The sequence below is a fragment of the Caretta caretta genome, chromosome 1 (genome assembly GCF_965140235.1).
Source record: "Caretta caretta isolate rCarCar2 chromosome 1, rCarCar1.hap1, whole genome shotgun sequence".
Lineage (NCBI taxonomy): Eukaryota > Metazoa > Chordata > Testudines > Cheloniidae > Caretta > Caretta caretta.
In genome coordinates this window covers 345,342,239-345,368,772 of record NC_134206.1, presented here as the reverse complement: position 1 = coordinate 345,368,772, position 26,534 = coordinate 345,342,239, and the positions used below count along the sequence as shown (strand labels likewise).

The 26,534-nt window shown below is 51.9% G+C and overlaps 1 protein-coding gene across 3 annotated transcripts in view; it reads left to right on the top strand.

The window, feature by feature from the left end:
- PODXL (podocalyxin like) overlaps positions 1-24,405 on the top strand; it is a 93,227-nt gene extending 68,822 nt beyond the window's left edge. For all 3 annotated transcript variants that reach the window (XM_048836688.2, XM_048836690.2, XM_048836686.2), the window contains 4 exons: positions 5,414-5,561; positions 8,474-8,535; positions 9,141-9,308; positions 16,367-24,405. In XM_048836688.2, the coding sequence (XP_048692645.1) occupies positions 5,414-5,561; positions 8,474-8,535; positions 9,141-9,308; positions 16,367-16,561 (573 nt within the window). In that variant the 3' untranslated portion in view covers positions 16,562-24,405. The remainder of the gene's footprint in view (positions 1-5,413; positions 5,562-8,473; positions 8,536-9,140; positions 9,309-16,366) is intronic.
- Positions 24,406-26,534: the final 2,129 nt, after the last annotated feature.

Here is a 26,534-nt window from a genome sequence, read left to right as displayed (position 1 = left end):
GTCTCTGGCAATCAGCATTCACAAAGCCACCCGAGCCCTGATGCCGCCCCACTGCCAAGGAGCTGTTCAGAGTCGTCGCTCAAGCCAAAGTCCCGGAGGCCCCAAAGTGAGTCTCAAAGTAGGTGGGGGAACGGCAGGGCTCCATCCTGTTGGTGTGCTCTGAGCCTGCCTGAGACCTGTGAGATCCCACAGCAGGAGGTGCCAGAGGCAGGCAGGGCTCTGCCTGTCCTCACGCCTTTCCCCATGCTGACGTCCTCTTTGCTGTCTGTCCCTCAGCAGGGGGGGACCCTGATTTGCCTTTGTCCCATTGCCAGTGGACTGTGATGGGGCAGGACTCAGCTCACGGGGTGTGTGAGAAAGCCGATCTCGGGGCAGCACTGATTTCCTCAGCCCGTTCAGCTGGGATGGAGGGATGGAAAAGATCCCTTCGAACAGAGAGCCTAAGAGGAGTCAGCGCCCCTGGGAGCCAGCATCCAGCAGGCTGATACTCACTGATCTCCTCTAACAGTCACAGGTCCCCCCAGAGATGGAGCGGGCCCCACTGAAAGAGTCAGGTTCTCATCTGAACCCCCTCCCCAGCTTAGCTGAGCGCCTCACAGTCTTTAGAGGATTTCCCCTTGCAACGTGCCTGGGCGCTCGCACCGTGCTATGATCTGGGGGGCAGAGGCCCACAGCCCCTAAGGGGAGAAGGTTTCCAAAAGCACCACTAGCAACAAGGTGCCTGGTCCTACGGCGTTAGGGGCCGAATAGGTGTCTTCGGAAGACCTTCCCCTGAGCCACTCACCCAAGGGCCTACAGAAAGCTGCAGCCAAACAGAGACTTGAAGCCAGAACTCCTAAATCCCAGGCTAGCACCCCAAGCCCTGGATCAGCCATGTCCCTGGTGGGGAGAGGACCTAGTAATGCCAGGTGGGAGAGGGGGGAAAGGCAGCCAATGCTGCTCCCCCTTTTCCCCCTTCCCCCAGCATACCAAGCCGAGGCCCTTTTTTGGCGGGGGGCGGGGAGGGACAGAGGCAGATGGTAAGGGAGCACAAAGGGTTGTGGTTTGAGAGGGAATTTTTAAAGGGGTCATTTAAAAAGATAAGTAAATGATTAGCCCCGTCCCGTTGTGCGTCATTAGCCAACGCGGGGGGCCACCCGAGCGCCCTACCTCCGCTTTGCTGGTTCCTCTCACTGCTTGCATCTCGTCTTTCCGTTGTCAGCTCTCGGGATAGGGCGTCCGGCCCTCCTACGGGAGCTGCGCCTGGCCCCCTGGGAGTGTGCCCAGGAACAACAGCTGCCAGCAGGGCAGGCGTGGCCCCGCGTGGCACTTAGCAGGCCCCTAGGCACGCTGCTGTGGGTCCTTCAGCAGCAAGTGCGCTGAGTGCCATAGCCAAGGCCTAGCACCTCCAGATCCCTGCCTCGACCAGTGAACAGGGCTGGCTGGGTCAGAGGGAGGTGGGAGTCTCAGAGGAGCTCGCTGTGCGATTGAAGAGCCTGCCAGGGCCTGACTTTCCCACTGGAAAGCGAAAGGGCAGGAGATGGGCAGCACCTGGAGCTCTCCCCGGTCTCATGGAGCTGAGGCCAAGGGCCCTCATCCCTGCTGGGGGGCTAACAATGCAGGCGAACTCCCCCATGCTAGCAGCTGGGGAACATTCCTTCCTCTGGAGCATGTGCATCCTGTCACCGCCACGGGCGCCTTTTCGCAAATATTTAGACAAGACGGGGCGAGGTTGTTCCTTGGGAGGTCAGGGGTGCAGAGGACAGGAATAAAGCAACTCTGCTCTTGGTGGCTGCCAGCCCAGGGGCTTGGCAGAGAGACCGGGCTTGCCTCTCCACGGGACGGGGCTGAGGACGGGCAAAGGAAGCATCAGCTTCTGGGTCACTGCTGTGTGGCTAGGCCCGGCTCCTCCTAGCCCAGGAGTTAAAGGGAGGCCGAGTGGGATGGCTCAAGGGAATTAACTAGGAGGTGAGGGGTTAGGGAGCTCGGTTCTTCTGGGCTCACACCGGCTGCCTCCTCCCCACCTCACTGTCCCCTGTGCTCCAGTTCCCAGCAGCAGCATCAATGCTCATCTGCTTCCCCGGCTGCCCTAGTACGGTGTGTGTTGCGGTAGCACCAAGATGGTAGGGCCCCGTTGCGCTGGGCTCTGTGTGTGCAAAGAACAGAGGGACGGTCCCTACCCCCAGAGAGCTACGGTGGGAGCATAAGGTCAGGCAGTGGCTGGAGACAGACAGACAGAGACGGGGGAGCAGTGTTTGTGCTCCACTCCCCACCTCAGTTCTGGCTAGCAGTGTTCCAGGAGCTCCTGGGTGCTCCCTACTCTCCCGGGCTCTGCCCCCCAGCTCAGCCTCCCCTTTCTCCCCCCCCCCCCCCCCCCCCGCACCGTTTCGGGAGCTCCCTAGGCACCCCCTTCTCCCCCAGCTCAGCCCCCCACACCGCACCGTTCCAGGAGCTCCTGGGCTCCCCTTTCTCCTCTGGGCTCTGCCCCCCGGCTCAGCCCCCCCCCACCCCGCACCGTTCCAGGAGCTTCTGGGCACCCCCTTCTCCCCCGGGCTCTGCTCCCCGGCTCAGCCCCCCCCTCCCCGCACCATTCCGGGACTCTCCAGGTACCCCCTTTTTGCCTGGGAGCCCCATCTCAGCTCCCCCCCCCTCACTGTTCCAGGAGCTCCCATACATCCCCTTTTTCCTGGGCTCTGCTCCCCAGCCCTGCCTGGCACTGTTCCAGGTGCCCACTGGCATTCCTGCCAGCCTCCACACTCTGCGCCCCAGCTCAGCATTCCCCCTGCTGCTGCCGTACTGGCTGGCACAGTCTGAGCTCGGCCCTCTCTGTGCTGGGGTTTCCCTGGGGGCTGATGGTGCTGTGGGTTATAACCATGGGGTGGAGGGCAGCCCCCATCCCACGGTGGCGGGGAGGGTGGTGTTAACCAGAGTACATTGCCAGTGGCGGGCCGGAGCACGCTAAAAGCCAGCAGGCGGGGCTGGCTCGCTGCTTGGCTGGTCATTCTCCTGGGACTAGCAGGTACCCGCCCAGCACACGCTCCGTGTCACAAGCCCAACCATTTGCTCACACATCCCTGTGGGATGGGAGCTGAATGGGGCCCTACTTGCCTCTGGGGCTTGGGGCTCTTTGTACAAATCCGTCGGGCCTGCTCTCTTGCAGGGCTCTGTTTACCCTGCCCCATCCTTTCCCCTGGCCCATGTCTCAGTAATCGCACAGCCCAGCTCGTTTGAAGCCGGGGCCAGGGACGTGCAAGCGGCACTTGGTTATTGTGATGCGGGGTGGCTTTTGCACCCTCTCCCTTGGCTGGGCTTTGCCTTTTAAAACACTCCCCCCCACCCCTGTGATCTGGCTCCCCTCCGGGGAGTTGCTATTTCTGTAACTCCAAAAGCTGCAGCCCTCAGATAAGGCCGGCCGTGCCCTGGTGAAGAACTCCGGCCAAGTGGATTTGGCTTGTGATAAAGAAACTGCTTCAAAACTCTTCCTTGCCTTGGGGCTGAGCCACAAGGCAGATGAAGTGGGGAGGCAGTGGACTCCACAGCCAGGAGGGACGCTCATGGGACCCTGAGCAGCTGGGGCATCTGGGCGCAGCAGAGAAAAAGCCCTGGGCAAGAAGCCCACTGCCGCTCAACAAGCCAGTGGTGTGGTGCCCAACAGCGCTCAGTCTTCTCTGGGGATATTATGCGAGACCAGCGTGAGACTGGTCCCATGTTTACATGGGGAGGGAGGCAGCCAATGTGGGTCATTGGAGAACTTGGAGGTGGGGGGTCTAGAAAGAGAGGCAACCTTGTGATGCCTCTCGGGGCACCTGGGCCTGAAAGCAGCCTTGTTACCCCAAGCCTCCCACCTGTGAGAGTCTCAGCAAAACGTGCAGGGGGATCTCTGCCACCACCATCCTCGCAAGCCCTCTCCTTTGGCCTCTGCCCGCCCTGGCTTCTCCTTACAGGTTAGTAGTAGGGAAGTCCCAGGCCCTGAGTCCCTGCGAATCGTTCTCCTGTGCTATCCAGCCCCGGCTGCTTGCAGAAATCCCAGATGTTGTGCCGCCCAAAGGAGCCGAGGGCCCCAGTTTTACCTTAAATCCCCGTTCCTGTAAACCACGCAGCATGTGTCATGAAATAAAAGACGGTTTATTTAAGAAAGAACCGAGAGTTAGCGAGAAACAACAGAGAGGGGGTGGAAACATGTCTACAATACAAAACAAAATGATAACAACCCAGACTTGGGGCTACACCCTTTCCTAGTTAATAAAGTAGGTCATGTGTGTCGTTTCCCCCCGGCCATACACTGAATTAGTCTTTTGTCTTTATTCCCAGCCAGGGTCAGCGCCTGCCTGCTATAATGCTCCTTTTCATCTCCAAGTGGTTTCAATTGTTTGCAGCTGTCTCTGGGGGTTTTCCATTGATGGTCTTGGGTTGGAGCGGGGGTGTGTGTGGGGGGGGTGTCAACAAATAGCACCTGGCACTACCTTGCTGGCTCAGCAGGGCCAGGTGACACCTGCTTTCTGCGCAGATACATTATCCTCAGGTGGCTTAACTTGTACGCCAAGTCCATAAAGCATACGTTCAATAGCAATACCTTATCAACTATCATATTTACAGCTCACCATGATTATGAATCCAGACCTGTTAGGAGCATTTCTTTATTGGCAAATACCCTGCGAGACCTGTTTGGTGTAGTGAGTTTGTCAGGTCTGAGGGGAGCGGGGTTTGCAAAGAACAGGGCACTCTTTGCCAAGGGGTTGCAGTGTCACAAACACCTTATTGGCGGCAAGACCATCCCCAGGACTCCCCAGGCAGGAAACTGTTGCCACTATTTTAGTGTCTCAAAAGCAAGCCCCCGACCATATTCTTTTAGTGCAGCGGAAGCTGGCCCCGTGGTTAGGGCTCTAGCATGGGGTGTGGGAGACTTGGGGTCATTACTGGCTGAGCTGCAGATTTCCCATGTAACCTTGGACTTGTCACTTAGCCTCTCTGTGTCTCGTTCCCATCCGTGTTGTGAGGCTAAAACCATCAAAGCGTGGGAGGATAACTGCATTAAGGACTGGGAGGTGCTCAGATACTGGGGTTATTTTGGGGGGGGGGGGCGTATAAGTACCGTAGAGCGATAAACTAAATCAGGCCAGGCCTCCATTTCAAAGGTGTCCGGTCACCGTAGCACTGGTACCACCTCTTGGGGCAAGAGGGTTGTTCACACTCCACCCACAAAGGGGCCAATGTGTGCCCAGTGCTGGTGTGGTTCTGTGTTGTAAACACCTGCCCTTTCCCCCAGAACAGGGCTGAGAACTGTCAGGCTCATTGCACTACAGTGCTGGGTGGAATTTGACCTGGGGAGCTGGACCCAGGCAGACCTGGAGCCCAGAAGGTTGGTTGGAAGCTGTATCTGCTGTGTGCTGCAGTTGGCCCTGGCTTGTCTGATGTGTGCTTTCTGTCCCTGCAGGGCATCCCTGGGGATCCCTCCCTGCACAACATGCTCTGCAAAGCTGTGAAGGCCACGTTCAACCGGAGCCGAGACATCTGCACCGTGCGCCTGAACACCGCTGGGAATGCCCCCAACAGGATTGCTGTGCTCGGTGTTTCTGTGCAAAGTGAGCCCTGCTCGCTGCCCACGGGCTCTGCAGGAGGGAGAGGGAAGAGGTTGGGGGCATCTTACTGCTAAAGACCTTTTAGCCCAGTGGTCCCCAAATTGTGGGGTGTGCCCCTCTCTACAGGGGCATGGAGGAATGTCCAGCTTGCGGGGGGAGGCAGTGGCCCGGGCCAGCCCCCCATGAGGGATGGAGGGCAGGGAGGAGCCCCACCCAACCCCGCTCTGGCCCGGCCTCAGCCATAGCTGTGGTCCTGGTTTCACTCCCAGCACCCAGCTGCAGCCCTGCTCCAGGCTGTGGCTCAGCCGCCAGCCCCTGCTCTCAGCCTGAGCTCGCACAGTTGGCCTCAGGCCTCTGTTCTTGGCCCCAGCCTGGCCACGACTCTGCTTCAGGCCTGGTGGGGGAAGGTGGAGGTGCGGACACATTCCATTACTGCAGGGGCGGGGGAGGCAAGAAGAAGTTTGGGCACCACTATTTTAGTCTTTTCAGGAAGCACAGGAGAAGCCTGGGAAGCCTGGTGGAAATCATGGAGCTGTGTAATCAGCCTTACTGGGGACTCCCGTACTTTCCATTAAGGGCTGGTTTGGGGCTCCGCGCCATTGTTCCCGCTGTCATCCTTTGGCTTGTGATGGAAGCCCAGTGGCCCCAGTAATCAGTGAACCGCTAGGCCACTGCTCTGGTGCCAAACCTAGTTGCTAGGTGGATCAGTGGGAACCAGCTTAATTTCATCTTCCAGTAAGGTTATGACTCATTAGTCAATATCAACAAGGGAACGGAACCCAGCCCAGGGAGGAAAAGCCTCACCCCATGGAGGCGCAGGAGAGTAGCTGTGCAGTGATCTCTCACTTCAAGGGCCCCAGTTCAAATCCAGCCCAGCTCAGGCGTGACCGAACGTCAATTCGATGGCTGTTGGGTTGCTGACGTGAAATGAGGTGGTAGGTTTCAGTCCAGGCTGCAGGTGCTTCAATGGTTAAAGTGCCCCACAAGGACTGACCTCCTTTGGGCACCCACAGAGGTGAGGACAGTGTTGTACAGGGCCTGGAGATGGACTCCCCTTCTTTCAGCAAGGCCAGGAGCTTACAGCCAGTTTACACAAGCAGGACAGGCCAGAGTTCTCATGCTTCAGGACAGAAGCTAACTGCTAGCTGTCTGGGGTCAGGAAGAGATCTCCCCTTGGGGCAGGCTATTCTGTAACTGCCCCCTACGGGGGCTCTTTTACTCTCTTCTGAGGCAGCTGGTACTGGAGCGGGGACTTGCTCTCACAGCTGAGGAGGGTAGCACCTGCCTCTCTGTTTAATGCCACTCATGGCGTGGGGCGGGCAGGGGGGGCGGGGGAGAGAAAGTGAAAGTGATGCATGGTGCTCCCCCCTCTACCCACCAGGGAGAGCTGCTGGTACCAGACCTGGCCAGTGGTCTCATGCGGGCGAGTGTGCAGAGAGGGGATCTCAAAGCTCAGGCAGACCTAGATAATCCAAGTTGGCGCTCTGGGCACACAGCCCTGCTACGGCGTCTCCCAACCCCCCTGCAGCTGCATGGTCACCTCAGTAAGAGCCTCACCTCCTCAGGAGATTTAGGAGCCCGCTGCTTGGCAGAGGCTGTTTGCCAAACTGCGGGTAACAATCCGATCCCTCCCGTGCTCCATGAAGGACGCCTGCCCTTGGGGGCAGGGAAGTGACTCCTGGCCTGTGAGCTGCTCTTCAGCCATCCACCCTCCCTGTCTCACCTTCCCCAGTGCTGTCTGCTTCCATCGCACACAGCACTACCTGATGGCCAGAAACAGCCGGCGGGTGTAAAAGCCCTCCCGCGGCATGGGCACAGGGTACGCAGGGGCTGTGATTCGGAGCTGCCCTCTTGGGCTATGGGTATGTCTACACCGCAGTGAGGCACCCACAGCTGGCCTCAGGCTAAGGGGCTGTTTAATTGCAGGGTAGACATTCAGGCTCAGGCTGCAGCCTGAACTCTGGGATCCCCCCCACCTCGCAGGGTCGTAGAGGCCGGGCTGCAGCCCAAGACCGAACGTCTACACTGCAATTACACAGCCCCTTAGAACGACCCCCTTAGCCCAAGTCAGCTGGCACAGGTCAGCTGGCACAGGCCAGCCATGGGTATTCAACTGTAGTGTAGACTTCCCTCAGGGACTCAAGTACGTGCTTAGGGTGATTGTTTGAAACACTTGGTGCTTGTGAGGCTGGAAACCAACCCCCAAAGCTGATCTCGCTAGCCCCGGCTCCCAGCCCCTGGGCTGCAGCCGCTCACCACGTGGCCCTAAGCCGCTGCACAAACAGGACAGCTGGAGTGGACAGAGCGCTGTGGGATCCCGTGGAGGGACCAGCCCAGCCCAGGCGGGGGCAGGGACTAGCTGTCCTGTGAGGTTTGCTCCTGCTTTGATTTCTGTTATCGTCCCGCTCTGCAGCACTTGCATCATAGCTCCCCATGCAGGGCTCAGGCAGCCCTTCCCCCAGCTGGAGCTCTGGCACCCAAAATCTCCCTGGTTAAACGTTCCTTTGAACCACTGTGCTTTGGGCCTGGGTGTCGCGCTGCGGAAAGGTATTAGAGTTACAGCCCTGGGCTCCAAGCCAACAAGCATCCAGGCCGTAGGCAAAGCACAACCAGGAGCACAGCCTCCTGGGGCCTGTGGCCTCCTTAACCCCATGCACCAAGCCTAACGGCAGAGAGGGCTGGGCGGTCTCCCTCCCCCGTTTAATCCTGGGTTTCTCTGCAGAGGCCCAAGGCACTGATCACGGTGGCACCGGCAGGGAGGGGGCTGCCATTTATTCACTGCAGGGCCTGGGGCAAGTCGCACCGTTTCCTCATGTGTGAGACAGAGGCTGAATGGCCCGAGCTCCGCATGGCACAACCGCTCGCAGCCGTTACGCAGGGGCCGCCGTTCACCTCTGGCTGGTTTCTCCCTACAGCCAATGCCGCGCCCAAGGAGCTGTTTGATCTGCTGGAGACGAAGAAGGGAGAGCTCCAGCAGGTGAGTCAGTCTCCCCCCCCCCCCGGACGAACTCCACTTCCCATTTCTTGGGAGGAGGCTTTGGGTGAACGCTGCTCAGGGCCAGCTGCCGAGAGGACGTTGGCTGGAGCTCTGGGGCTGGAAGGCGCTAGAGACAGTCCCACTTCTCCCTGCCGTGCCAGCCCCAGGGCAATCAGCATCTCCATTTCTAAAGGGCTTTAGCCTGTGTCGAAGAGGAGCCAGTTCCCCGCTGCTTGGACCGGCAGGGGACGGGAACACAGGCGTGGAGTCTCACTCAGCCCAGCTGTTGTCCTTGGACATCCATCCCTCCCCTCTGCGCAGGCTGCAGAGAGTCCCTGCCATGGCAGGACAGCGTAGCGGCCCCCCCCGCCGCGCTGGGTGATGTATGCCACAGTTGCATGCGCCCAGCTGAACGGCAGCTAGCTGTTGCATGCAGGCCCAGGCTGGGGAGAGCGGGCAGGAGCTGGGCCACTTGCGGTGCCACAGAAAGAGGACTGTAGGGGGCACCTGGGGGGGCGGGTGCTCTGTCAGCAGAGGCTAGGCCCTGAGGGAAGGGAGTGTGGGTGCTGCTGGATCTGCCCCCTCAACCTTCTTGCTCGTGGTAGCTTGGCATCAGCAACGTCACCTATGCCAGCAAGTGGCTGAAGGAGGAGACCGAGGACCGGTTCAGCATGCCCTTGATCATCACCATCGTGTGCATGGCCTGCTCCCTGCTGCTCATCGCGGCCATCTACGGCTGCTGCCACCAGCGGGTCGCCCGTAGGAAGGATCAGGTAAGCTGCTCCCAGCCTCCGTGCGCCCGCGGGGGCTTCCCGTTACGGCCCTGGCCCCCTCCACGGGAGGGGCGTTTTGTTTAGTCAATCAGCAGACAGAAGGCTGGGGTGACCTGCCTGGCGGGGGAGAAGGGACCTGTGCCCGAACGGGGCCTAGGCTTCTGCCACAAGCAGAGGAGGGGGGGGTGCCGGCTCGGTCAGCATGGCTGGGCTGGGAGAAATGATAGGGAGTAATCCCCCTCCCCCCACTCCTTACATTAGACTGGCAGGAGCTGGTCAGAATTTCGTCCCAGGAAACCTGGTTTTGATGCAAATTGCTTTTGGTCAAGCACAAAAAATGCTCTTGGGGAATCACTCTGTTGGCAATGAAACTGGCTTTCTGATAGAAAAACAAAAATGGGTAAAAATTTTGGTTATCAAAAAACAGGTTTTGGGGATTTTTTCTTCAAAATTTCCCCTGAATTTTTTTTTTTGATGAAACCCCACCCCCGCAGAGCGATTTGATTTCTTTCAAAAAGTTTTGGGGGTTTTTAAATTTCTGGTAAAAAATAATTTTTCAACCAGCTGTACCCCAGACTCCACCCCCTCAGGAAATCAACCAGGAGACGCCCCCCAGGGGAAAGTTATAGAACAATCTGCCCGTTATGCAATTTCATACGCTCTCCTGTAACGGCTCTAACGCTCGCCTCTATCAGAAACAGAATATGGGACAAGATGGGCTGACAGTTCCCACATGTCTGACATTTTTAAGTGGGTGGCAAGCTTTTCCCTCAGGTTCCCGTCCAAATTAAATCCAAGATGTTCCCTTGGAGCCCAGCTCACACAGCGAGCACAGGGTCAGTCCCTGAGCACGCAGCCCAAAAAGCTGGTTTTGAAGTGATGGGCAGCTTGGCTCCCTTCCCCGAGCCTGCATTCCATCCCTCTAGGTGCTCACAGTGTAGCTAAGGTAGCAGAGGATCAAAGCCCCAGCGGGAGTTATGCACCTAAATACCTTTGGGGCTCGAGGCCTGAGTGCCTCCTTAGGTGGGTGAGTCTGTTGTGAGCAGAACGGTAGGGTTTACAGTAGGCTGACAGGGCGTCAGACGTTTCTCCTGCTCATGTCCCTTTGAGTTTCCCTGGGAGGATCAGGCTCACAGCAGAACAGGCTGGAACGTTGTGCCCAAAGGTTCCCCACCGATCTGAATACTGGCCTGTACTGAGTTACTCCTACTATCCCCTCACTGGCTCTGCTGGAGAGTCATTGCATCGCTCTGTGCTGTAGGAAATGCAGATGTGACTTGCAGAGATGGCTGATGTCCACAGGAGGGCACCGGCCCTACGCACTTCAGATCAACGCTGCGGTAGCAATTTAACCCTTTAGTTTACCACTGCTAGGGAAATCCCTTTGCTCTGCCTTTGCAGAGTCGGGTCTCAAACCTAACAGATAAAGGCAACACCTGATGCCAAGCTTGTGAGCGAAAAGGCTGGCAGTAGAATCAGCATAAAGAGCCAAAAGATAGCAAAGTACAAGTCACCGCTCCCTAGGTTTACACAGCTCCAACTGCTACTGATAAAAGTTGGATCCAAAAGAGAAGGAATTTGACAGTCATGTGCAAGAATCCTATGATACGACAAAACCACTAGAGGTCTTCACAAGTTATCCTGAGGGTAGTGTGGGATTTGTCAGAGAATTAGACTCCTCTTTTCAATTGGCTTAGAAATGTCTATAACAGGGGCTGATCACTCAGGGCTGGTCTACACTGAAAAGTGAGGTCAACCCAGTTATGACGTGTCGGGGTGTGAAAAATCCACAGTTCTGAGCGACGTTGTGAAGCTGACCTAAGCCCCAGCGTAGACAGCACTAGAATTCTTCCGTTGACCAAGCTACCTGGGGAGGTGGATTAACAGCAGCAAGGAGAGGGGCCGTCCCATCGCTGTAGCGAGCGTCTGCACTGAAGTGCTACGGCGATCGCGTCGCAGTGTGTTAAGTGTAGGCATAGCTTCAGTTTCAAAACCAGTTTGGAAAGAACAGCGAGGTCGACATAAAGCAGCCTTGCATTGACCTAACCTTTAGTGTAGACCAGGCCTTAGAGACCCATGTGCTGATGAAAGGTGCCACATCACTGGCCCCGGAGACCACAGTCCTCTGTTTATCCACAGAACGGTACAGCACCAACTTCCTACACTCGGGGCTGCTTCTCATGTGCCCCACCTCTGTGAGCAGGAGCGAAAAGACAGGCTGGTCTCTAGGTCCATTTAATTTTTGGTCACTGTGCCAAGGCCAAATCCAGGGATGTTAAAGGGACACTGTCAGCTTGAAATTAACTATAAAAATGAAAAGGCATTAGAAGTAGTTACAGAACCCACCTGGGCTGGAGCCCCCCCCATCAGTGTGAATTCCTTGTATTGCTGTAGGGCTTAGGAGCCCTAGTCCTGGCCCTGGACTGCATTGTGCTAGGCACTGTACACACAGAACTAGAGCGTACAAGTTTCTCTCACTCTTCTTGCTCTGAGAGAGGCCCAGCAACAGGTGCAACTCGCTGTATGGGGGAAGGAGTGACACTGACTATACACCATGACCTGTCAGCGCTGGGTGTTGCCTACTGTCATTCAAAGGTTTAAACACATTTTCAGGCAGAAGTGTGATTTTTAGGTCCTTTTCACGGCAATGTGGACACCTGTCTGCTAAGAATTGGACTGCAGCTCAGCACACTCATGTGCCAAAGGGCCACTGGCCAGGCACAGACAGTAACAGGTATCCGTAATCGTGGGCCTGGGCTGGAGTCAGGTTGGCATCCTTGAGAAGAAAGGCTCTCTCTGCCCTGAGGAAGACAGGCCTTAGTGGTGACTTAGAAGGCTAGCTAAGAAATTGGAACAGCCCATCTGCTCTTCCTGGGTTTGACTGGAGGCCTTGGGGCTCTGATCAGTATCGTGGGTTCTTACACCTGAAGGGGCAGGCTGTGCCATCTTTAACTCTCACTCACTCACTTTGTCCCAAGCACTCATTAGAGCAGAGGCACTCTTAGCAGAGACAAAAAGCAATGGGTGTGGAGCACCCAGACTTGAAAATCCCTTCCCTTCTGTAGTTACCCCTCTTTGAAACCGTTGCCCATCAGCTGAGGAGCTGTGCGCCATGGATTTCCACCGGTGCAGCTACATCAGAGCAAACCCTTCCCATGTAGCTGAGCTACACGGTTCAGCTCTCAGCCTCTTGGGACTAAAGGGACTAGAGCACAGGAGTCTTCCGGGGCAGATGAGGCCTGAAGATCTAATGTAAAAGACAAGCAGATGATCTCTCTTCTCCCCTTGGCAAATACATTTCAGGCCTTCTTTAGACATCATCAGAGCACCTGTTCTGCCCCCAAGTAGGGTTGGGTCCTGCCCAGCACTCACCCCACAGTGGCAGCTCCTGCAGCTCCAGTGCTGTGGGGCTGGCTGGGCTTGGCTCTCCGCGTGGCTCAGGTTTGGCCCCACCCCTGACTGGACTAAATTTGTGTGAGTGGAGCTGTGGCCTGGCTCAGGGGGTGGCAGGGCCACTCACTCAAATTTGGCCTACCCAGACTCCCGTCATCATGGCGGCTGGGCCAACCCTGAGGGGCGCTGGGACCCCAGAGGGTGCAGTGCCTGGAGCAGAGAGGCGAGCTCAGCCAGACCTGTGGGACAGGAGCAGCCATGCGACCCTTTGAAACATTCTGGCAACCCAGTTGTGGGTCCCGACCCCTGGGTTAAGAAACCCTGCTCTGAGAGATATGGGGAGATGGGCTGGGCTGAGTGATGCTCTGCTGGGATCAACACCCGCTTTAGCTCCCCATCTATCTCCAGGGAAACATTCAGAAGCGGGTGGTTTGCGGACGCAGCGCCGAAGAGTCTCCTGCCGCAGTATGTAAGTGATGGAAGTGAATGCAGCCGGCCTGAGTTGTGTGAGCGCCAATGAGAGCTGCTGGCTTTATTTACAAAGCAGCACTTCCAGCCGCTGGCTCCCGAGGAGTTGCCATGGCAGCAGCCTGGCTTTTAATATTTCTAACAGTAGCAGCTAGTAGGCCTTGTTTGTGCAAGGTGCTGTACGGCCACATAACCGACAGCAGTTCTGAGCCCTGAAGAGCTTATTGCCTAAGGTCTGGGCTACACAGGAAAGTTGTGCCAGTTATGTCCATGTAGTCGGACCAGTATAACCCCACCACCACCCCGCCAGTGTGCACGCTCTGATTCTGGTAGAACAGCAGCTTTTCTGGTTTAGCTTAAGCCCCTTCCCAAATACCACAAGCTAAATTTAAAAAAAAGCCACACACAGGAATGAGTGGCCGGATGGGGATGGGGCAGACGTTATGCCACTATATTAATAGTAATTCCTTTCGCTTATAACTGTAGCGGCTTAAATTTGCTCCTTGGGCTGTAGCAAAGCAAATATCCCGCCCACACAACAACTCTTCCATATAGACAAGACAGACGGAGTGTGGAAGGTAGGCAAATCAGAGGCAGAAGCGCAAGGTCCCACAGCAGGTCAGTGCCAGAGGTTTGGATAGAACCCACCATTCTGACATGTGCTCTGTCCCCTGGTCCCTGCTGTGTCTTTCATTGTTATGGGCCGCATTACACGGGAGGGTTCAGCGCCCACGTTCAGCCTGGTAGAACAGTCATCCCGCTGGCCAGTTTGCTGTAGTCCACAGGGCAGGGGAGAAGTTTGTAGGGGAAGAGCAAGTATAATCCAGTGCCGATTTCCCAAAAAATGAAGGAAGGGTGATCCTGGCTGTTATCAGCCCAGAAGGCCAATTTCCACCCAGTGTCAAACTGAGAAGGGGAACACCAAGTAACTATACAGAGCCACGAGCAATAAGCAGCATAATCGGTGGGTTTCATAAAGAAGAAATCCTGCCAGAAACTTAATTGCTTTGCTTTCTGGACTGAGATGGGGACCAACTGGCAAAGCGGCAGTTCTGCAGAAAAGGACCTGGGGATTACAGTGGACGAGAAGCTAGATATGAGTCAGCAGTGTGCCCTTGTTGCCAAGAAGCCCAATGGCATATTAGGATGCATTAGTAGGAGCATTGCCAGCAGATCGAGGGAAGTGATTATTCCCTTCTAGTCGGCATTGGTGTGTCCAGTTTTGGTCCCCCCACTACAGAAGGGATGTGGACAAATTGAAGAGAGTCCAGAGGAGGGCAACGAAAATGATTAGGGAGCTGGGGCACATGACTTACGAGGGGAGGCTGAGGGAACTGGGCTTATATAGTCTGCAGCAGAGAAGATAGCATTTCTTTGATTTGATAGCAGCCTTCAAGCACCTGGAAGGGGGTTCTAAAGAGGATGGAGCTCGGCTGTTCTCAGTGGTGGCAAATGACAGAACAAGAAGCAATGGACTCAAGTTGCAGTGGGGGAGGTCAAGGTTGGATATTAGGAAACGCTATTTCACTAGGAGGGTGGTGAAGCACTGGAAGGGGTTGCCTAGGGAGGTGGTGGAATCTCCATCCTTAGAGGTTTTTAAGGCCCAGCTTGTCAAAGCCTTGACTGGGATGATTTAGTTGGTGTTGGTCCTGCTTTGAGCTTGGGGTTAGACTAGATGATCTCCTGAGGTCTTGTCCAACCCTCATATTCTATGTTTCTATGTCAAATGGATTTTAGCAAAGCATTTGATGTAGCGTCTCAAAGTCTTATTGGAACTGGCTTGGATAGGAACACTCGAAGAACTAGTAAAAGGCAAAACCCCAGGTAATGGTAAACCAATGTAGCTGGGGCAGAAGTCTATCCACATTCTATAGTGATGGCTTGTTAGCATCATAGCTGAGCTAGGAGCATGGCTAGAACACCCCGTTCAGAACACAGACTGATGATACAAAACTGGAAGAAGTGGTAAGAACCAACCAGGACAAACAAATCCTCTAAAGAGCCCGAGAGAGATCGGAAACATGGGCAGAAAAGAAATATGCACTGGGAAAGACCCATGTGAGGACATCTGGGGGATGCTCCCTCAGGCACCTGACCAGTGCAAGACACCTGCGAGGAGCAACAATGCCCAAAGAGACAACAGAGGGACCATGGACAGCAAGTTAGACGGGAGTGGGCAATGAGACACGGCTGCAAGATGAGCCGGCGTAATATCCAGCTGCACATGCTTGGGCATCACAGCCAGAGCAGGGAACTAATAATCCCTGCCGCTCTGGTGTGACCGTTCTTAGAGCATCAGATTCATTTCCAGGCACCATATCACTAGAAAGATGAGGTGAATCAGGCATGAAATAGTGAATCCCAATGCCTTGGGACGAGCCTGGACAAGAAAGACAGTGGGGAGCATAGAATGGAGAACAATTCTTCATGGCTAAGGGGAGATGGAGCGGATGGGCTATTTGTCCTTTCCCATCTATGACTTCTGTAACAGAGGACTAAGATAGGACTCCATGGTATTATTTATATAGAGGCACTTTGTGACTAAGTGCACTGTAAACCAAGGGTGGCCCCGGTTAAAGAAGGTTCAGACCTGAAGAGCAGGGTTTTTCTTGCCTTGGGAATGCCAGGAAGACAGGTGCAGAAAACAGAGTGGAGCAGGCTAGTTCTGAATGACGATGTGCCGCTGAGCTCAGGAAAGGCGTCGCTGAAGGAATCAGGAGCTAGTGAGGTGAGCCGGGGAGACTGCCCGTCTCTGGCCCTGGGCGTGAGGAGCTGAGGTAGAACCGAGCCACCAGCTGCACTGCACTTCAGACTCACTCTCTTTTTAAAATTCACTGATTGCCTAGCGTCAAAGGCAGGCATAGCTGGCAGATGTGTTATAAGATTCTCCACAGAGCCCCACCACGGTACCTCAGTCCTGACCCACAGTACCCCGGCCTGCTCCAGTCCATGCCCCTCCATCCCCATTGCTGCACACTTCCACCCTGGCCTACAGCACCCCTGCCTAGTCTAGTTTTGGTCATCGCCAGGAACGTCACACTAACATGTCTGGTTGTGAGATGACTGTGCAGTGTGGACAGATGTTGTGAGGATAAGGTTGGCAGCTAGGAAATGCTGTACGTTTATCCACAGACAGACCACACACTTGTTTTCACCACAGATTTCTGTGTTTTTTTTTTTCTCTTGTCCCCTTCCAGCAACGCCTGACAGAAGAGCTACAGACCATGGAGAATGGCTACCATGACAACCCGACCCTGGAGGTGATGGAGACCTCCTCAGAGATGCAGGAGAAGAAGGTGAACCTGAACGGGGAGCTGGGAGACAGCTGGATTGTCCCCATGGACAACCTCACAAAAGAGGAGCTGGAGGGAGAGGAGGACACGCATTTATAAGTGACATGAAACTCTACCAGCAAAAACAAAAAACAAAACAAAAAAGCAGCCCCAAAATGATCAGAGCCACAAGTGCCATCGCTTGGAGCATCCTGTGGAGCAAGGAGACACACTGGTGCCTGAATGCCCCGTTGAGGCAGGAGACCATGACTGGAGTTTGCTCTGGCCCAAACGTCGTTCAATCAAAACATATTCACTGTCCAGACTAGGTTGTATTTTTGCTTCTATAGCGGGAGAGTGCCTGTATTTAAGCCTTGACTAGAGGAGACAAGAAAGTTCAGCTTCTGGCCATCGTAAAAGGATGAGAGTTGACGGCGTCCTGCAGGGCTTCTCATCCTTTTCCATACTGGTACCTCTTCTGTCTAGCTGGATCTAGTATTATGGGACGGGCAGAGTGGTCATGACCCCCTGCCCGGGCTGAGAACCCTGGATACAGAATGATCAGAAGCCTCTGGTGCCTAATGGGGTACTCCAGAAACCGAGTTAGCATCATAGCGGATTTGCCTTAGCGAAGGATGCTACTCAGGGTGGAAGGGCTGGAGGCAAAGGGCTCGCGATCTACTGTCAGCTCTTTGCTCTGCTGTCATGTGCATCACCTGGTGTCAGTGCCCAGTACATTGTGAGCCTCTGCATCCTGTTTGTTCTTTTTCCATCACTGCTCCCCAGGAGAAGGAGGATCTTTCCCCCATGTAAACTCCACCGTCACCTGCAGCTCAATAGTCAGACCTCCAGGTTCCACTCCAATCAAATGAGGGGGCAGTGCCATCTAGTGGTGAGAGCTTGGGGGTAGGATAATCGGGGGACTTGGGGGGGTCCATTCTGTGTGACCTCAAAGAAGTCACTTAGGTGTTCTGTGGTTTTGTTTTTCCCATTTGTTATATGCAGAGAAGCTTTATAGACGTGCCAATTATTAAGTCACAGGAGATAAGGGAAAGAGCAGCGACTGCCCTCATCCTAAGCCACATGATTGCCTGGTCATTTGCCAAGTCTCCCTGGAATCCCTATGGAAAATGCTTTGCATTCACCAAAGCTTCCCCTGCCACGCATCAGTGATCACTCCTGGGTCCTTAATACTCCCTCTGTCCTACATGGCCCTTCCTGGCCTGCAGTGTGACTGACACTGCAGATACACCCTTCCTTCAGGACGGGGGTGATGTTAAGGCTCCGAGACTGCACTTCTGCTGGGGTTTTTTAGCCATTGTAGGTAGATGTTGCCGTGTTATGTTGCCTTCTCAAGCCATTAAAATGCAGCATTTTTTAGATACCGTAGTGTCCTTACTACAGCGAATAAAACAGAGTTATTTAATTCTGGGCTGGACTCGTGTCCATAAACAGGCTAAGCAAGAGGTACCTGCTCTGCCTCTGCCATTCAAATGAAATTCCCAAGCCCGTTTTTTTAGCTCCTAGCCCAAAGGTCATAGAAGTTTAAAGGGCAAGTGCGTAGGAAGCTCACCACTTATTTAGGGAGGGTTGCCGTAAGGGTCCTTAGTGAGATCTGCATTTGAAGCAGGACTGAACTCCCTGTTTCATCATTGTAGCTAATGACAAACTCACTCAAAACGCGCCTTGAAGTTTCTCACCGATGATAAAAGGCATCTAACAGCAGGCAAATAGGAAACTACCATCTTGATGGTGTGGTGCGCAGGCAGAGTCCGGAAATGCAGTTCTGACAAGAATGTATGAATGGAAAGGAGAGATTCAAACTCATTATGTAAGGCAAGGGCTAGTGCTGGGGAGAAACTTAGTGAAGTAGCTGCTGTTAACCCAAAAATTCTCTTACACACCTGAAAATCTGTCATGTGCCAGAACAGGGCTAGCCCCCCCCCAGCTCTGACTCTGCGGCATCACACATGGCTTCCTAGGGGGAAAGCGTTAGTAACACCGGCAGCTCTCAGAGCAAATCCAGTCACTATTAGAGAGACAGCAAAACGGCAACAGGCATTTCTAGAAAGAGCCAAACCAGTCACCTGTTCCATGGTGGGCAGTAATCGCTTCTCTCGTCAGCGAATCACTGCAGGTTTCCTTTAAGGACATTTGTTTCTCTCCTGAGATCAGTCAGAAACACTGCAAAGGCCCCCCAACACAGGATTAGAAGAAAACAGACCGAGGCTGTTTTACAGACCGAAACTGACCTGCTGAAACACACACGAGCAATCTCCCTGTGCCATAAGCAGAAGAATGTGTTAGGGCCCAGTGGAACTGGGAACCTAAAGTCGGTGCCAAAATTGGAGCTGGTCTGAGTGAAGTGAGCTAGTCCCATTTCTGGCAGAGTTTTGTGCAATCAGTTCATTTGAAAGCTCTGCCAAGCTGCAAGGGAAAAGAGAACTCAGCAATCAATCAGGGGAGGAGCTCGCCCAATGTCCTATCCAGATCCAGTTGGCATGGGTGAATTTCTGCCAATTCACACACCTAGTTGAAATCAACAGATTTCAAAGGTAGGAAAGGTGAATGAAGGTTGCATCAAGCTCTGAAGGCTTGACTTAATATTTAATCTAAAACGTTACAAGAGATACAAACTGCAAAGCCTCAAACAGATGTGCGTGTAGGATATTTTCTTAAATATGGAGTCAGCTATTGTGAAAAGTTAATGTAAGTGCAAAGAAAAGCACATGGATAGTGTTCTCACCTGCATGCAGACAGTTCCCTCAATTCTGTTACCGTTTTACCTCTCAAACGAGGCTGGTATTACTGGTATGTCTGGATGGCCCCTCTAGTGTTTCTTCTTTAAAAGCCTGTGTTTGCTGATTGATGGTGCTGAGATGCACGCTGAAAAGACTTTACTTCAGTGGCAAATCCGGGGCTGGATTTGGACATTCAGACCTTTTTCTTTAAAAGCCCCACTGCTCTGGGCACTTTGCAAAGGTTTATTAACAAAGGCGCCCAGGAAAAGGCCATTTCACTAAATCCACTCTGCAGCGTAGCGTCTACTTTACTTTAGAACGATCACAGCAATTTCTCACGAGCCAGCTGGGTTATGGGTTTGCTGAAGGCATAGAGAACTCACCAGTGAGCTACGTCGGGCAGGTGTCCTGGCGCATGTTAAAAGTGTAACAGCCGGGATGAACAGAAGTGCAGGGTGTGGAGACTACATCTCCCAACATGCAGTATTCTTTTGATCTGAGCCGCCTAGTCACTTGGATCAAAATGTGCTGGGACCTGTGGTCCCTGTAGGCTGCACCTCTGTATTATAGAGAAGGGTGGCTACACTCTGCTCCTGCCTATGCATAATTGGGGCTGCAGGTTCCTCTGCTTAGCAGCTCCCACAAACTCATCAGTCACCTATAAATCAAAAGAGAATTTGCTTTAGCTTCTGCTTGTAGCAGAGATGAAAGGGCAGCTATGAATTGCACAAACTATTGTTTTGTGGCCAATTTGGTTTACACATTCCACAGCTAAGGTGTTCATGAGATTTTGCAGCGGGGAAGCGTCAGTGAAGCAAAAGCCACCTCTTCATGTCGCCACCTTAGGAGGCAAACAGTTTGGAAATCACCTACCTATTGATTTGGATTGTGCCAGGCAGGGCATCTAAACCTGCGAGAGCCTTGAGAGGTATCAGCAGAAGGCAAACCACAGGGAGCTGCACTTAAATTCCAAGGTCATGGTTGCTGTGGTCAGCCTAGCATCACTCACGTTAACACAGTACAGCGCTATTCCCCTTCATGGCTGGGCACCCTAGAGCAATTCTTAAGTGTTGCCCTTGCTTGGGTCATGGGCAGGGATGGACCAGCGGATAAAGTATGAGCAAAAGGAGCAGCGGCATTAGCTTGGGGGCAGTCGCCAAGTCAAGCTACTGTACAGATTCCAGCCACTAGAGGGGGCATCGCTGCTTTAGCCTGAAATACACCAGGATTGCAGGACAGATCAAAATTTCATTCCAGGAGGTGCTGGAGGAGGGAACAGAAGAGTTCACATTTCTGAGACACTTTTTTTTTTTTTTTTTAAAGTCTGATCTAGCGGTGAGTTTGCAGGGTCTGTTTGTCTCCCTCCTCTCCCCTAAGACCCATCATCATCCCAGGGCTGCTTTGTCTACAGGAACTAAACCTGAGCAAGTTCTGAATTTCTTCCCAGATTTCTTATCAAGTCTCCCTCCAGCACAGGCTTAATTTTAAGAATCTGCAAAAGGCGTCACCGAAGGCAAGAAGCAGAAGTCTGAGCGGGTACAAGAAAGAGGGTATTTCCCCATCTGAAACTCATCTAGGCCCCAATCCTGCCATCTGATCAGCCCCGGCAGACCCTCACGCCCACCTTGCAGCTCACCGAAGTCAGTGGAGCTTGGGATAGGTGCAAGGAGGATCCTTGTGTGGCTCATGGCGTAGGGCTGGGGTGCTGGTGCTGAAGAACCCATTATCTGTTTCAGACATTACGACAGAGCCCCGATAGCCCTTGGGCTAGCAGAAGGGCTGGTTAAATCAAAGGGATTTTTGCCTACATAAGAACTTCAGACCAATGTTTACAAAAAACTCCCCAAGCCCCAATAATTTTATCCTTTTCTCTAAAAAGGGCTTGACTTTATTTAGGCTCCAAATTTAGGTGCGTTTTTAAAAAAAAGGTTTTCACAGTACAAAACCCAAAACGATTACTTCTGCTCTCTCTTTTTAAAGGGACACCATCCACTTTAAAACAGGAATCACACTTCTGGCCCTAGGTTTCAGAGTAACAGCCGTGTTAGTCTGTATTCGCAAAAAGAAAAGGAGTACTTGTGGCACATGAAAGACTAAGCAATTTATTTGAGCATAAGCTTTCATGAGCTACAGCTCACTTCACTTCTGGCCCTAAACACTGTACTCTCGACTGTTACAAGGACCATCTTGTTCATCTTCTGTAACAGAAAGCGATTAGATAATCATTTTTCCTCTGCCTTTTCAGTTTGTTCGTGATCAAATTCAGTTTCCCTGTGTAACCAGCCTCTCTTGTTTTTGTGGGTCTTTAACACAACAGCAGCAGTGAGAACATTTTAAAAGACAGGAACCAGATCTTGAAACCACAATAGGTGACAGGAAGTCGCGTGGGCAGGTGTCGTGGTAACAAGTTACTTTAAACAGGCTCAAGTGGATCGTGTCCCTTTAATTTAATCTGCACCATTGTGAACCCAGAGACTGTCGTGTGCTGGATCAGGAAATGCAGAAAATGAAAATAACCTCCTTCATTCAAAGGCAGTGTGGTTTGAGGACAGGGTATTAGACTGGGAGTCTGGAGATATAGGTTCTAGCCCTGGCTCGGAAACCTAGGGCAAAACACTTCAGGGTGGATTTTAAAAGGTATTTAGGCACCTAACTTCCATTGGTTTCAGTTACAAGTGGGAGCTTGCCCAGGATAACAGGGAAGTCTCTGAAGCTTGGGACATGCTTCCTGAGGTAGGGGAAGTATGTAACCCAGGCCTGCTTAATATGTTCTGTCCACTTCTAGTGGCACCGAGACCATCTAGAGATGTATGAGTCTGCTACAGCCTCACCTAAGCAGCACATGGCTTTTATCTCATGCAGTAGAGGCTCATACACTAAGCCTCAGAAGTCCCAGGTTTCATCCCACCCAGGATCTGTCAGCGTTACACCTACGTACCTTTAAAAATCTGGCCCTTAATCTCTGTGCTCTCAAAGTGTAAAGTTTCCAGAAACAGCACCAAAGTCCTATTTTCAAAAGCAAAAGACACTTAAGGAGCCTTACTGTGAGTGAAAGCCAATGGGCCCAAGGTGCTTACATGTCTGACACGTACAAATATGGGAAAATGTTACCCAAGATCCTGATCTGTGAATCCAGGGGAATATTTACTCTCGTTGGTAGAGCGGGTTCAGATTTATTGAGGAAGAGAGCTATGCATGGAGTGTTACGCATTTCTCTATCCAGGCCAAGAAAAGTGCAGAGCAGCAGGAATGGTGAAAAAGTAACAGACTTTTTGGAGTCTCAGGTGTTAATCAGCCGAGGTATTCACACAGGTTAAAGGTTAGGGGGGAGGAAGGGATCTCGACCAGAACTGAATACCCAGTACAAGGAATCGGTAAACTCTCTGATATGAAGTAACCCTTCCCCCTTCTCTCATACACTGAGAGAGTCTGAAAAGTGGTAAACAAGTGTATGTTCAATATGTAAATATTACTGCTAGTGGTGTGGCAATGTACTTAGCACACTTTGCATATTTGTGCACTGCTTTGGGGGGGAAATAAAGCGAAGGTTCAGAGCCCAGTGCTCTGCGAGCAGCCCCACTGAAATGGCTAGGAGTACTCACACAGGCAAGTATTTCTTCGCCTGCAGCAGGGGGATGAGAATCTGACCCAAACTAAGGGGATGTTCATTTCAGGCTATAGCTTGCCAATGGGAGCTGCAGATTAAGATTTGTGGTAGGCCCAGAAGACTTGCTGTGTTCTAGAGTGAAGCGGGATGGCTAAAGCTGACCAACAGTGGCCAAGTGACAGGCTTTGAAGCATGCTGTCGCATTAGAACAAGCAGCTTTGTTTTCATATTTAAACAGGCTCAACCTGCTGGTGTGATGATGCAAAAAGCCTTAAGAAGCTAGTCTCAGCATTTCCAATAACTTTCATAACCATGTTGATTCACAGTTGTTCTAATGGACAACTCAGCCATTTGCAAGCTTGTGTGGCTGCCCTTTTACATAATGTTGGGTCTCTCTTGCTTGTTTGTGCCAAGGAATCTTTAATTGCAGGATATCATCATAAAGGCCTCAATTCAGCAAATCATCCCTATTCAACTAACTTCTTCTCTATGTATGTTCTTATACCATGCTCATCACCAGAGCACCCGAGTGCCTTCTGCCACGTGACGAACATCTGTCTCGTTCTCTCACCCTAACCACAGCCGAAAACCACACGTTTAGGCATGCTAGGGTGTTTTTTGTTTTGTTTTTTAAATATACATGTTGCTATTTATGTTAGAGGAGGCAAGATCAAAAATATGCGCCTTGCACTTGGAGCAGAAAGTGGTTCTCAGCTTTAAGCGCATGCTTAAGCCCTACTGAAATCAGATCTATACTTAACTGCTTTGCTGAACGGGGTGCAGAGACCTGATATCACAGATTGGAAGAACACGGTGCAGGCCCAGGGCCTGACACTGAAATTACAGGTCTCGTTCAGAGCAAACAACATTGCTCAGCAAGCAGTGACTAAACATTTGAAGGGGAATTGTGAAATGTATTTATTTTTCCATAACACCATATTTTTAAACCACAAGAAACTTAAAATATAGATTTTTTCCCCTCCCACTTTTTAAATAAAGATTTCCTGTGAAGAATGGAAAGTGATGCAGAATAGATCATGTTCTTCAAAGTCCGCTAGGAAATAGGAGAACTAGAAAATGCAACTTTGAGCATATTTGGCCTTAAAACTTCATAGTATAATGTAGCCATAATTGTGTGTTAGACCAAAAAAATGAAAATCCTCCCAAAAACAATAGCTTTAACGTAAAGATACACTGTACAAATAGAGAGTGTTACCTTCACATTTTGGTAAGACAAGTTCTTGCAAGACTTCTATTTTCAGAATCATAGAAGGAAAGTGTAAATAATGCATATTTTATGCTCATAGTCATATGCCATGGTCCAGCTGACAGGAGGTTTATATTACTGCCACCACAGAAAAATTATACCCAAAACAGACTGTGGGGAGGGAAAATACATGTTTAAAGAGGCTATTTTGTTGTTGAATGTTTCACATGTACACAATACAGCTATCTTGTGTGCTGTAGAGTGGCATCTCTCGTAGGGACAGGAGTCTGATTTACACTGGAAGTTACTGAGCAACTGGATTGTAGAGATTATAATTCTTGCATTTTCCTACAAAATATATTTTGAAGACACCATGTATTTCTGTCAATAAACATTCTTGTGTGTAAAACAGGACTTAGTTTTTGGTTGGGGCGAAGGGGGGACTGCTTGCGATAAAGGAACATTGCCACAAATGAAGCATAAATTGCAAGTATATTTCCAATATTTAAGATTGCTTTGAGTTAAACATCCCTGACACAGGGTCCACTCACTGTGAGTGGCAGCGCCTGCTGGCCACCCTGGGAATGAACTCTTCCAGGGTTGTGCTCTCCCTCCAGTGGCATCTTCTCCCCGTCCTGCCTTGCTCTGCAGCCCGTACTCACTCCCAGATCTGCAGTTTCCTCTTCATGGCGTGGCTCTCCTGCCAGGTCACTAAGGTCCTCCCGTTCTGGGGAATTCAAAGTCCAGACCCACTGGCTGGCATAGCCAAGCCCTTGCCACTTCCTAGTGGCTGGGAGGGAAACCCAGACCCACCCTCTACACTGCATTCCAGCCCAGGGACCCTATAACAAGCAGCCACAGTCCCTGTACAGTCCTACCTCTTGCTGCTGTTTCCTTGGGCCTTTTCCTACTTATATGGCTTCCCCCACTCTGTATTTGCCAGCCTCCAACTCCCTCGACTCAAAGAGTGACTGCAGCCCTTCTCAGCAACAGCCCCCATCTGTAGCCAGCTACCTGGCTTTAGACAGGCCCCACCCGTTCCTGCACAGGTGAGCCTGTTCCTCTAATTAGGGCTTTCCTCTCAGTGTTTAATCTACTAGGTTAATTAGCCCATCTGGCCTCCATGAACGCCTCCTAATCCTGTGTGCGGTGGACACCTCACCACAATCCCTGTACAGTGCCTGAAACCCAGAAACATGCTAGTGAATGGGCTGACTGTTCCATGGAGGGTGGGAGGAGTGTCTCCTGAACATGTCACTGTTTGCATTTTATCCCACTTATGCATCTTCCCCCCACCCCCAACATATGCTCTGACTGTATATTACTTACAAATACAAAAGCTGTGATTGATTGTTAAGCACCAGATCCATGGCACACAGACACAGCTAAACACTGATTTCAGTACTCAGGATACCCTTTCAGCTCTCTCTGTGGCATACAAGAATGCTAGACAGACTTGCCCCAATTATTTTTGAGGAAACCTGTAATACACATTCAGTATGTACCAAAACACTCACAATTTCCATGTGCCCCCTCCAAAAGGTGCATTCAGTTCCTAAGAGAAAATGGTCCTGGAATGAACACACAGTAGCCAAAATATCACATCCTGTTGGTATATATAATTTTATTAAGAAAAAAATGAAAATACATTCTTTCCATATGTACATTACATACAGCAGAATTCTACATTTTTCATTGTTCACCAGCTCACCCATTCATTTATTCACAGAACAGTGCTTACACATTTATCAACCCAGGAATCATAACATGGCCAAGGGCCAGAGAAGGGAAATTAACATTCCAAGCCGCAAAAAAAAAAAAAAAACCTCAATAGCTGAGGTGATAGGTCAGGAAGAGGTGACAGATCCAGATAGTCAATTCTGTCAGTATCTCGGAGCATTCATTATTACTGTGGTGTGTGTCCTAAGAGCTCTGTATGAGTATTCAGTACGGACCTCGACCTGCTCATGAAAATGTCACTGCAACTCACAGATTGTCTTTCTGCAGGACCCTCGTTGATTCAAATGTTCTCCTGTAACTCACAGTCCAGATCTCCTACGGCAGGGGTTGAAAGTAAGGCAAATGATCAGTGAATGTCCACCTAACAGGACTCAAATGGGCACAAGTGTACTTAGGACTGTCCTAGAAATGCAGCTAGGCACCATGTCCAAGATTAAACAGAAATGTAGATGTGCCAAATTCTTGACTAGGGGAAGTTCAGATCTCAAAGCACCATATGGGGGACAGCTTTTGGGGGCTTAATGTGGGTGAAGGGTAAGGAACGGGGTTCTATTTCAAAGACTATGACAACAGTCAACATATATTCTCTTTGTGCAGGCACAAGTCGTGTTAGCATTCATGGGAACCACGCAATGTAAGATTCAATCCCCCTCCCAGATTATCATGACTATAAATCATCAATTAAGCAGGTGCTACTAACTCAAGATAGCGGGATGGAGGATAATGGCCGTTTGCCCAAATGGTACAAGGGGAAAAGTTTGCGGTGGGCAGCATTAAAATCTCTGCAGTCACTGTCCA